This window comes from Pinus tabuliformis, chromosome 2_1, assembly GCF_031772625.1.
Source record: "Pinus tabuliformis cultivar Carrire ecotype Pingquan chromosome 2_1, CPIR1, whole genome shotgun sequence".
NCBI classification, from domain to species: domain Eukaryota; kingdom Viridiplantae; phylum Streptophyta; class Pinopsida; order Pinales; family Pinaceae; genus Pinus; species Pinus tabuliformis.
Window position 1 is genome coordinate 447192939 of NC_142299.1, and position 12587 is coordinate 447205525.

General features: G+C 41.8%; 1 protein-coding gene across 1 annotated transcript; it reads left to right on the top strand.

Moving 5' to 3' along the window:
* Positions 1-2544: 2544 nt before the first annotated feature.
* On the top strand, positions 2545-3540 carry LOC149200848 (uncharacterized). Its single transcript, XM_089401099.1, has one exon. It carries the CDS (start codon positions 2545-2547, stop codon positions 3538-3540), a length of 996 nt encoding a protein of 331 aa, XP_089257225.1.
* Positions 3541-12587: the final 9047 nt, after the last annotated feature.

The window sequence follows — 12587 nt, forward strand, 5'->3', positions numbered from 1 at the left end:
ATAAGTTTTGAAATTGCCCTACTATTTATTTTTATATGTCTATGTAAGAGGAGGTTTCTGACTAAATAATTATGAATAAGGAAAAGGTTTGGTAGACTCTGTTAGAAATTTTTATTTGTCAACATTCAGTAAAGAAATGATGAAAGAATGGTTGTTAGGAACAATGATTCAGAGAATTGATTGTTTATTTGTACAAAATGTTTTCATAAAAGAAATCTTTGATTAGGATAGTTACAGAAAACGAAAATGATTAAATATATGTAGAATTTCTTGTCTGAAATTACAATTAGGGTTAGGTGGTCACCCTGTAGAAGTAAGTAAGAAGAGGAAAAAGAAACAATTGAACAAGTAATGTTCTAGAATTAAACATCAAAATGGAAAATAATCTGTATAGCTGAAGCACTAGGTACCCTAGAGTGGTGATTAGGTGACTAGGTTTCTATAAATTGTGACTTTGATTAAGGAATCGTGTTAGTTCCCGAAGCTAGGCAGTTCATCGACTACTAGTAACAGTCACGAGACCTTTAAAAGGGTAAACAATCAAGACATACAAATATATGAACTAAAACTACTACAAATAGTTGTAATTATTTAAAACATGCAACTTTAAATTCAAGACAGTGAATGAATGAACATCATTCAATCGCTGGAAATTAATTACCAACAGGACAAGAAATGTGTATATTCAATTGAACACCTAAAGAGAAATATTGTAGTTACTATAGCAACATCTATCATCTTTCTCTTCTGTTGCAAAAGAGTTGGACCTTAGTAATCAGACGACGAGGGTTCTTTCTACAGTTAAAGGAATTTGTTAACAGAATCTATTAAAAACTAATGGAACTTTTAATAGAATGATTTCGGTAGCACAGAGGCTAGGGTTATGTAAACCCTACGACGGTGCTGCCTGCATTCCCTGCACTTCTCCAAATCCCTGCAGATCGATCAGCGACAATTTACTAACGACCAACCTTTGGTTCTTCGCCAAGGTAATGGGCTTCACCCAGGGGGGGCATCATCGCCCTCCCCATTGTCCAATTGTACGCCACAAAGGCATTCTGGCACTCCGACTTCTGAGTTAGGGCATGAAGCAGAGAACAATGATCGCCCTCAAGGGCAGAAGAACACAAACCCATCCACGCATGCAACAGAAGAAACCAATGGGAATTTGGCGGGTTCCCCAGAAACAGAGGACAGGCCTAGGATCACATCGAACACCTGTAAGCCAGTGGCTGCTGTAAGGCCCAAGATAGAACTGCCGAGCCATAGGGTCAACGGACAAATCCAGTTCATGAAGGACCACGCGCTTATTGGAAAGTTTATTGGCTTCTGGCCGACGGAAAAGGCTCTGCATGGCTGGATCTCAGCCAAATGGAAGCCTAAAGGTCATGTTACCCTGCAACTAGGACCCAAAGGGTTCTTCACGGCGATCTTTCTATGTTTAGAAGACAGAAACCGTATCATGGACCAAGGACCCTACTTCTTCAACTCAGCAGGCCTCTACTTAAGAGAGTGGGTGGAAAGGTTCAACCCAGACAAGGAAGACCTTAGCTGGGTTCCTGTATGGATCCAGATGTACTCGCTTCCGGTGGAGTACTGGGACGAAGATTCTCTTAAGGACATAGGCAATGGATTGGGTGAGTACGTAAAATCGGCGGAGGAAACGAAACTGCGCCGATACACCTCCTACGCCCGTATTTGTGTCTTCATGCAACTGGAAAAACCCCTCCCAGACTCGGTAAGTCTTCTTCATGATGATTTTGAATGGGTTCAACCCTTAGATTATGAGCATATCCCATTTCGTTGCCGTAGATGTCATGCACTGGGTCATCTCTTTAGAGATTGTCCTCTCAATGTCAACTCTGTCAATGCTGCACCGACGGGGCAGACAGATCAAGAAGGATTTACTAAAGTAGCCTCCCATAAAAGATCTCACAAGAAGCCCCCTTCAGGGAAAAAACCCTTGCTGGATGTTACCTCCATTCCCTCTACAAGCAACAGTTTTGAGGTCCTCGCCGATCCCTCAACTGACCATATCCTGCATACCCTCCCTGATCCTGCGCCCACAGCCCCCCCTTGCATGACAGTTCCCCCCCCGGACTCACCCCAGAAGGCAAGCAAGAACTCCGAGGAAAAAGAGAAAGATATGGAGGTGGATGATACTCCCAGTCAATCCTTAAGCCATGCTCTCATTGTGAACGAGGAAAATCAAGTACAGCTAATGGAGGAAGAGCCTGAGAGCTTTGACCTAAATGGTCTTGATATCCAGGCAATGGAGCAATTTTGCAGGAAAAGGGATTATGACAAAATATCAGAGCTCCAGATCAGCAAACTAGAAGTCATCATCGCTCGAGCGTACCAGCAGCAGCAGCTTGGCATCCAACTGGGCAGTCAATGGGACTTAGGTTTACCTCCCAAGGATTTCAAAAAGCGAGGAAGAAGAATAGATCTCCAACGAACTATTGCGCTAGGGAAAATTCTGGTGGATTCAGGCAGGTATGCCAAGCTAACTAAGTACTACAAGCCCACCCACCACAGTGAACCATGAAGCTGATTTCTTGGAATATAAGAGGGCTCAACAGCCCTGGGAAACAGAGACTAATAAAAGATATGATTAAACAGGAGCAACCACAAATTCTCTTTCTTCAGGAAACTAAGTGTAATAATAGTGCTGTAGCAAATATTCTAGCCAAAGCATGGCCAGGTTGTCACTCGATGGCAGTGGATGCCACAGGGGCTTCGGGAGGATTGGAAATTGCTTGGAGCACCCAAGCGATTGAACTGAATGACATTCATGCAACACATCACATGATTCAAGCAACCTTTCATATAGTGGGCACTAATGTGTATGGGCACTTGACCAACGTTTATTTTCCTCAAATAGCTAGCAGGAAAATTGCAGTTCTTAACACAATAGAAGAACTCAACAGCAACAGAGTCCATCCACTGTGGATAGTAGGAGGGGACTATAATATGATAACCAAGATGGAAGAAAAGAAAGGGGGGCGTGCGAGACTGGAACAGGAGGTACCCTACTTCAAGGATTTTATACAAAACAATGCTCTCATAGATATGCAATTTTGCAATGGTACGCATACATGGAGCAACCGTAGAACTGGACGGCAGCAAATAGCTTCCAAACTTGATAGATTCCTCCTGTCGGACAATATAATCCATCTGGGCAGAGACATATCGGCTTCAATTCTCCCATTCTCAGGCTCAGATTATTGGCCGATCGCCCTCCAATGGCAAAGACCAGGTGAAGTTAAAAGGCGACCTTTTCGCTTTGAGGCTTTCTGGCTCTCACACCCCGCATTCAAAGACTTCATCAGATCTATTTGGACCTCCTTTCCCCCACCAGGTGGTTCAAAAATGTTTCAGTTCCAGCAAAAACTCAAATTCCTCAAGGCCCAAATCAAGATTTGGAACAAGGAGACATTCGGCAACATCTTTCAAGCCCAGCAGAGTTTAAATAAGGAGATGGCAGAGCTCCAGCAACATATCATTTCAGAAGGACACAATGAGGATACCCTGGCTTAGGAACTTCGCATTCATAACCAATTGGAGGAACGAAGGAAGCAGGAGGAAATCCTATGGAGACAAAAATCAAGGATTCAATGGCTGAAAGAGGGAGAAAGGAACACTAAATTCTTTCATCGAACCACTATACAACGAAGGATGCACAACACTATCTCTTTCATTCAGAATCCAGAAGGGGAGAGATTGGAAAATCATGAGGAGATCGAGCAGGAGTTCCTCAGGCACTTTAAGCAGGTTCATCAAGAACCCCAACTGGACAGAACTCCGGCCATAGACAAAATCATCAGTAATGTGCCCAAACTCATTACAACAGAGCACAATGAACTTCTCTTATGTCCTATCATGCAACAGGAGGTGGATACAGCAATGCAACAACTCAAGGAAGGCAAGGCCCCTGGCCCGGATGGCTTTACCACAACGTTCTTCCACTCTTTTTGGGATCTGATAAAAGAAGAGGTTTAGCAAGTGGTGGAGGAACCGCGCACCCAACACTGGCTTCTTCCATCCCTTAATTCTACCTTCATGGAGCTTATCCCAAGGAGGAGATCACTAGAACTCCGAAAAAATTTAGGCCAATTGCGCTCTGTAATATCATATACAAAGTGATATCCAAGGTGATTGCCAACAGGCTAAAACCGCTTCTACCCATGCTCATCTCACCAGAGCAGTCGGGCTATGTAGAGGGGCGGCAGATCCTGGACGAAATCATTCTCTCCCATGAAGTCATACATTCCCTCAAGCACTCCAAACAAGCAGGTATGATACTCAAGCTCGATCTCTCAAAAGATTTTGATAAGCTTAATTGTTTATGCTATCAGCCTTCGGTTTCTCACATATGTGGGTGCGCTGGGTGATGAGCCTCATATCTTCCTCTTTCTTCTCCATCCTCATTAATGGCATCCCCTCCTGTCCCTTCAGGCCTTCCAGAGGAATCAGACAAGGTGATCCCCTTTCACCTTTCCTTTTTGTTTTGATGGCGGAAGGTCTAGGTCGCCACATTAAGCAAGCCCTCCTCTCCAATCGCCTCAAAGGTCTGTCGATCCATAACTTGCCTGCGATCTCCCACCAACAGTTTGTGGACGATAATATGTTGTTTGGTTATCCCTCTGTTCAGGAAGCCTCCCTCTTTAAAACCCTGCTGAATGACTTCTGCGAAGCCTCTGGCACATGCATTTGCCATCGCGCGTATTCCGGGTCTTACCATTGATACCCTTCCCTCCAAATATCTGGGCGCCCCTCTAATAGCTTCCGCCTTAAAGCACGCCTCTTGGTGCACTCTCCTTGAGAAGCTTGAATCACGTTTAAATCTCTGGACTCATAGAACTTTGAATATAGCCAGTCGAGTGGTCCTAATCAAAGCGGTCCTTCAGTCCATGCCACTATACCTTTTTTCTATCTTGGCAGCGCCCAAATGGGTAATTAAAAGAATAAAAACCCTTCAGCACAACTTCTTATCAAAAATGGGCCTTGGTGAGATGGACAACAGTCTGTCGGCCTAAGGAAAAGGGAGGCATTGGTCTAAGGGACCCAAGTCACAGCAACTCCATCATGTGTGCCAAAATATGGTGGCAATGGGTAACAACACCCAACAAGCCATGGGCAACCATCTGGACAGCCAAATATGCCAATCTCAGGCCACCGGAAGATCTGATCAGGTACACTCCCACAGTGAAAGGTTCCTTAATCTGGAATGCCGCCAAACAACACTACCTAATGATCCAACAACACAGTTTTTGGGAAGTGAGGAACGGACGTTCGGCGCGATTCTGGATGGACGCGTGGAACCAGCTGCCAAAACTGCATAATATCATGGAACAACATCTACATAGATACAGGGAAGGACAGTCACAAGAAGAAGTATGGCAGAATTGGACCCAGGACATAAATCAAGGATACCGACAATGGAAGAACAACAATAGCATAATCGAGCAGGCCAATCATCAAACTCAGCAACTTCTGGAGGAGGAGCTCAAAAATCGGCCTGTCAGATGCTCGGAGGACAAGGACATCCTCCGTTGGGGTTACATGCCCAGGGGTACTTTCACAACCAAAGAAGCCTACAAGCTCTTATGCATGGACTCAGACCCCCCAGATCCCATATGGAGCCGAATTTGGACCCCAGGCATTTGGCCCAAGATCTCTCTTTTCCTTTGGCTGGTGGGGCATCGCAGGATTCTTACCTGGGATAATCTAAGACGCAGGAATTTTCATGGACCCTCCAGGTGTGTCAACTGCAAAGATCAGGAAGAAACCTTTCAGCACCTCCTTGCTTCCTGCCCTCTGGCCAAACAACTATGGGACAAAGCTAGCTTCCGATGTCAGAGAAATTGCAGAGGTTCCACAGACATCCGCGATACCCTTCGTCAATGGCCCCAGAACCCCTACAAAAGTGGCATTCTCAATCACCTGTGGCGAATAATCCCTAGACACCTCCTCTGGACGATCTGGAAGGAAAGGAACAAGCGCATATTCAAGGATCAAAGTTCCCCTCCAGAAATCTTATGGGGAAATTTCTGTCACAACCTCCAGGAGACCTTGGCGATAGGCAAGTGGACGCAGGAAGACCTCCCATCCACCGACGCTGAAAAAACCATCTGGGCAAATTGGAATCTGAACCTCCAGCTGGAAGATCATTCTCCTCCCATGACAAAAAGCAGTCAAAGCAAGAAGGACTCTTGGACCCCTCCCCATAGGAACTCCATCAAGCTCAACTTCGATGGCGCCTCCAAGGGCAACCCAGGAAATGCAGGATTTGGGGGTGTTTTCAGAGACTATAAAGGATTGCCAATTCTCCTCTACTTTGGGAATTTAGGCTGGGACACCAACAACTCAGCGGAGCTAGAAGGGCTTTGGCAAGGGCTCCTCCTCTCCAAAAACCTCAACTTCCAGCTCCTGGAGATTGAAGGGGACTCCCTAATCCTCATAAACATGGCCAAGCAACTTCAAAACGGGACTCATGCGGGGAAAATCGCTAACAGCTGGAGGCTTGAGGCTAGACTGGAAGCCATAGAACACCTCCTCCACAACAATTAGGCCATTAGTTTCAATCACACCAAGCGGGAAGGGAATAAAGTTGCAGATCTCCTGGCTAATATGGGAGTGGAAGCAAGACACACCATGTTATCAGGTACAACAGACATAATTCAAAACCATGACCATGCTCAGGAATTCACCAAGTTGGTTCAAGCGATGTAGTCCCCCCGTATGCAGGTGGATAGGGACGTGTTCAATGCGATGGGATAGGGGTGGTGGGAGTCGGTTCGACACCTGCCCACCCTGTACGTGAAGAGGTATGTAACGCAGGGTAAGGCAGCTTGGCAGGCAGACTCCCACATTCTGTCGTTAGGTGCCGCAGGTTCAGTCGTAAATGCATGGGTTCTCACATGCTGTGAGCTGCAAGCGATGGCGGTCTTCATCAATGGGGCAGTTATGGTGTGGTTTAATCGAGGGAGGAAATACAACTATAAGGAAGTGCAAGGCAGTGCAAGCGCGAGGCAGATAGATGAAGTGTTAGGATGGGTCCTCTCTGTCAATTCTGCGTCTGAAATGGAGTTGGCATGTATGGTTTATGTTATTTCTCTCTGGCACACTGGCTGGAGTTTGAGCTCTGAGCAGTGTCCTCTGTCTTTAATTCTCGGGTGCATTAGTCCTGTTTCAAGCAAAGGTTTTGGAAAGGAGAGAGAGGACTTCGTAGGAAATAGCCTCCCCGCTCCCGTGGGCTCAAAGAGTTTCAGTCAAACGTTTTCTCCTGCCGCGGTGGGCTTTCGAGGATACAGTGCAGCGTCTGTTGGGTATCCGTCTGAGGCCCCTCCTTCTATGGCCCGCCTGCGACAGAGGATGGGTTGCCGCCGTGGCCAACCCAGGCGTGCCCCTAATGAATCCATTTCGAACTCGTCAGCCTCCAGCGAGCTATTCACTGGGCGCTATCCGAGCACCCGTAGCGGACGAGGAAGGCGCCGAGCTACCAATTTGCCTCCTTGCCACCCTCGACCACTGGGTCTGCCATTTTCACCTTCGATAGTTCGCTTCATCGACCACGAGTCACTGCTCACATCACGGTAATGTTTTATGAAACCACGCAATTGGGAGGCACTGCTGATCATATCAGAGGATTGGGCACTGCTGATGGTCCTCCCCCTGCATTCCAGCTTGGCATTGTTATGGTGCCACAGCTTGCACAAGCGGAACTAGGAAGAATCCTTCAAGACACGGAGATGCAACCAGCCGATCCTGATCCCTCTGCTCAGTTCAATGCTCCATCTGAAGATGAACATCAATATGGATGGTTTCCTGTTGTGGAGGAACAACCTGACGAGTAGCATGCCTATGCTGGAGGTAAACCTCCTTCGTTTTGTTCCAGTTTTGGATATCGTCGACTGCCTCTTTGTTATCCGGGTTCTGGGTCTTTGCCGGTTGATATGGATGGTTTTGTTTTCAGTTTTCAGTTATGGGTCTCTTCGCCTTTGGAGAGAGGCTTTGTTAGCTTTTTCTTGGAATTATAGCTCTTCTTCAGAGCTTTGTACTGACTTCGGTCACCCTATAAATATTTTATCTTCTACTTAATATAATTAATTTTACACAGAAAAAAATAGAATGATTTCGGCGGCAAGATGTCAGGAAACTGGCTTATTTCAGGAACCTGTAGGACATGTAAGGGAATAAAATTTATCATAGTTGCGCAATGAAAAAGAAACAACAAAGTAGAACTTTCAAACATTTTTGTACAAGAATTTATATTCCCATGTCATATCTTGTAGAGAGGAAATTATCATTAATGCATTACAGGATATTGTTGCATAATTAACCTTAAAAAAAAACCAATGTAAATAGCGAGAATGATATCTGCTCCTAGAACGGTAACCTTCGATCAGTTTACCATCAGATTAGAATAAGAGAAGAATATATTTGCAAAACAACATTTAGAACATGTTATGGGCATTATGAATTTATTGTGTTATCATTCAGACTCACCAATGCTCTAGAAACCTTTATCAGTCTGATGAATGGTGTCTTTCACCCTTATCTAGACAAATTTGTTTTAATATTTATTGATGATATTCTGATCTACTCCAAGAATTTGGAGGAACATAAAGAACACCTTCGTATAGTATTGCAATTTTTGCAGGAGAATTAGTTGTACGCTAAATACTGCAAATGTGATTTCTATAAAGACCAGATCCAATATCTAGGACATATTATCTCTTTAGAGGGTGTAGCCATAGACCCTGAGAAGATTAGAACCATCATGCAATGGTCTGTACCCAAAAATGTGGTAGATATTAGACCTTTCATGGGTTTGGCAGGTTACTACCGACGATTTATAAAGGGATTCTCCAAAATTACTTATCCTATTACCTCTTTGCAGAAAAAGGGAAGAGCCTTTCAGTCGACAACTGAATGTTAGCACAACTTTAAACTCTTGAAGTAGTTATTAACCAAAACCCCTGTACTGAAGGTAGCGGACCTTGAGAAGGAATTTATTGTATGCATGGATGTTTGTCAAGAGGGAGTTGGTGGTGTGCTGATGCAGTAAGGAAAAGTGATAGCTTATAAATCACATAAGCTGAAGGATCATGAACAGAGGTATCCAACGTATGATCTAGAGTTGATAGTAGTGGTGCATAAACCTGAAAATGTGGTGGCATTATTCATTAGGAAAAATGTTTCTCTTAATGATAGACCATAGTAGTTTAACAAGTTTCTTTAAGAAACCCAATTTAAATGCACAATAAGCAAGGTGGACTACCTTCCTAGGCGAATTTGATTTCGACATCAAACATTTGAAAGGAAAGGAAAATCAGGTGGCGGATGCCTTAAGTAGGAAATTGCATCACGTATATGAAATATCATTCAACCATATAGAAATTAATTTCTCAAATCAAATTAGAGAAGTTGTTATGAAAGACCCCGAATATGAATTCCTGTGGGAGTAAGCTAAGCAAATACATGATTCTAGAGAACAAACTAATTATGGAATAAACAAAGACTAGTTGCTGACTTTTACAGGGAGGATTTATATGCCAAATCAAAAAACTATTAGGCAATATATGTTAGATGAATTTCATAGGAGTCCATATATGGCACATTCGGGCTATCAAAAGTTATTTTCTGCAATTAAAAAGGGCTATTTTTAGCTAGGTATGAGACGATATGTCATAGAATACCTAACTAAATGCCTAGATTGTCAGCTGGTTAAGGTGGAAAATTAGCATTTCGCTGTTCTGCTTCACCCACTTCCTATTCCCGAGTGGAAATGAGATACAATTACATTGGATTTTATATTAGGTTTTCCTAGATTCAGGAAACAAAACAATTCCATCATGGTGGTGGTGGAAAAGTTAAGAAAAACAACTAATTTTGTTCTTGTCAAATCCACTTATAAAAATGTTGAAATTGTTGATATATTCATGAAATAAAATTTTAGATTACATGGACTTCCTAAAGTAGTGATATTCAACAAAGATGTTAAATTCATATTTGAATTTTGGAAAGCCTTATTTTATGGTTTGGGAACTGAAATTTAGTTGAGCACTGCATATCACAAACAAACTGATGGGAAAATTGAACAAGTAAATCAAGTCTTGGAAGACATGTTAAGGATGCATCCAATGCAACAACCAACTAAGCAGGAAGAGTACCTTCACTTAGTTCAATTTGCATACAACAACAACTACCATGAATCTCTAAAGATGGGCCCATTTGGAGTACTGTATGGAAAATGGTGTAGAACACCAACTAACTGGAGCAATCATGAGGATAAGCTAATACCGTGGCCAGATACATTGATAGAAATGGAGGAAAAATTGAGAAAGCTATAACAAAATTTAAAAGTTGCTTGGGATAGAAAAAAAGCTTATGCTGATAAAAAAAGAACATATAGAGAATTTCATGTTGGTGATCATGTATATGTGAGAGTGAAGCCCAAAAAGAGTTCCTTAAGATGGGGGGTTGTACGAAATTATCTCATCACTACCGTGGACCCTTTAAAATTTTGGAAAGAATTGGTCCAGTAGCTTATCAACTTGCATTACCTAGTCACATATGAGTCCATAATGTATTTCATGTCTCATTGTTAAAAAATATGTATATGACATGAGACACATCATTAATTGGCAAGATGTGTAGGTAAAGGGGGTATTAACAACATATCTATATCTATATATATATATATATATATATATATATTTCTTTCCTTGACCTAGTACCGCATGATTAATGACATACATAATTGATGTTACAGGTTGAGCCACATGAAGAGTTTCTAAGAGAAATAATGCTATGGACGTGAGCTATCACCCAAGTTAAAGTGCAGTTGAAGCAGTTTAGCTCAGAGGAAGCTACTTGGGAATATGAAAGCTTTGTACAACAATCTTATCCTGGTTTTCTTCAAGACTGGGTCAACACCGAGGATGGTGTTACGCGTAAAGGGGGGGAGATGTAACACCCCAAGTTGCATTTGAAAAAAAACAGTTAGAATTATTGTTAATTACTTTACTTTGAATTTGGTAAATTTTTAGGTTGGTTAAGAACCTAATGAAATTTTGATACAATCTTAAAAGAAGTTTATTATTATTTTTATGATTAATGTTTTAATCTAGAAAGGAAAACTCACAAGAAGACCCACAAGATTTCCCAATTTCTAGACGGTTGGGAAGGGCAGTTATTCTCCTACCACTTATAGATTTAAAGGAAAAACTCGGAGAGAAGGATGTTTCTCTTGGTCTTTTTGGCTAAAGGGAGTTTAGAGGAGGATACTCATTGGAGGCATGACGTTGCGAATTCCTGAGCTGGTTAGGACAAGTGGAAGGATCTAAGTCGAATAGAATATTGTAAGTTCTTGCTAGTCTAAGTGAAGCTCTGATGCAAATTAATTTCCTAAAAGGACTCTCAGTCGAACAAAATCTCTGGAAATTGGGAGAGCTAGGGGGGAGAAATGGATGTAATAGTCATTCTCATTGATAGGGAGGAGTGGTCTTCCTGAACGAGTTTTTCAGAATAGATTATTAGGATGCAGATAAGTACTGAAATTGCCCTACTATTTATTTTTATATGTCTGTGTAAGAGGAGGTTTCTAACTAAATAATTATGGATATGGAAAAGGTTTGGTAGACTCTCTTGGAATTTTTTATTTGTCAACATTCAGTAAAGAACTGATGAAAGAATGGTTTTTAGGAAAAATGTTCCGGACAACTGATTGATTATTTGTACATAATGTTTTCAAAAAAGAAATATGTGATTAAGACAGTTATAGAAAAAGAAAATGATTAAATATATGTAGAATGTCTTGTCTGGAATTACAGTCAAGGTTAGGTGGTCACCATATAGAAGTAAGTAATAAGAGGGCAAAGAAACAATTGAAAAAGTAATTTTCCAGAATTAAACATCAAAAGGGAAAATAATATGTATAGCTGAAGCACTGGGTAACCTAGAGTGGTGACTAGGTGACCAAGTTTCTGTAAATTATGACTTTGATTAAGGAATCAGGTTAGTTCATGAAGCTAGACAGTTCACTGGCTGCTAGGAACAGCCCCGAGACTTTTAAAAGGGTAAACAATCAAGATATACAAATAGATGAACTGAAACTGCAGACAGTACCATAGAAAAGTCTTGAAATATGCAACCTATAACCATTTGATACACTCCTACAAATAGTTGTAATCATTTAAAACATGCAACTTTCAATTCAAGACAGTAAACAAATGAACTTCATTAAATCGCTGGAAATTAATTACCAACAAGACAATAAATGTGTATATTCACTTGAACGCCCAAAGAGAAATATCATAGTTACTATAGAAAAATCTACCATCTTTCTCTTCTGATGCAGAAGAGTTGGACCTTAGTAATCAGACGATGAGTGTTCTTTTTACAGTTACATTAATTTGTTAACAGAATATATTAAAAACTAATGGAACTTTTAATAGAATAATTTAGGTGTCAAGATGTCGAGAAACTAGCTTATTTCAAGAACCTGTAGGACATAAAAGGGAAGAAAATTTATCACAACTGTGCAACGAAAAAGAAACAACAAAGCAGAACTTTTAGAT

What these genes read in the sequence shown, in the direction of transcription:
- LOC149200848 (XM_089401099.1), top strand. Translation starts at nt 2,545, where the DNA reads ATGAAGCTGATTTCTTGGAATATAAGAGGGCTCAACAGCCCTGGGAAA.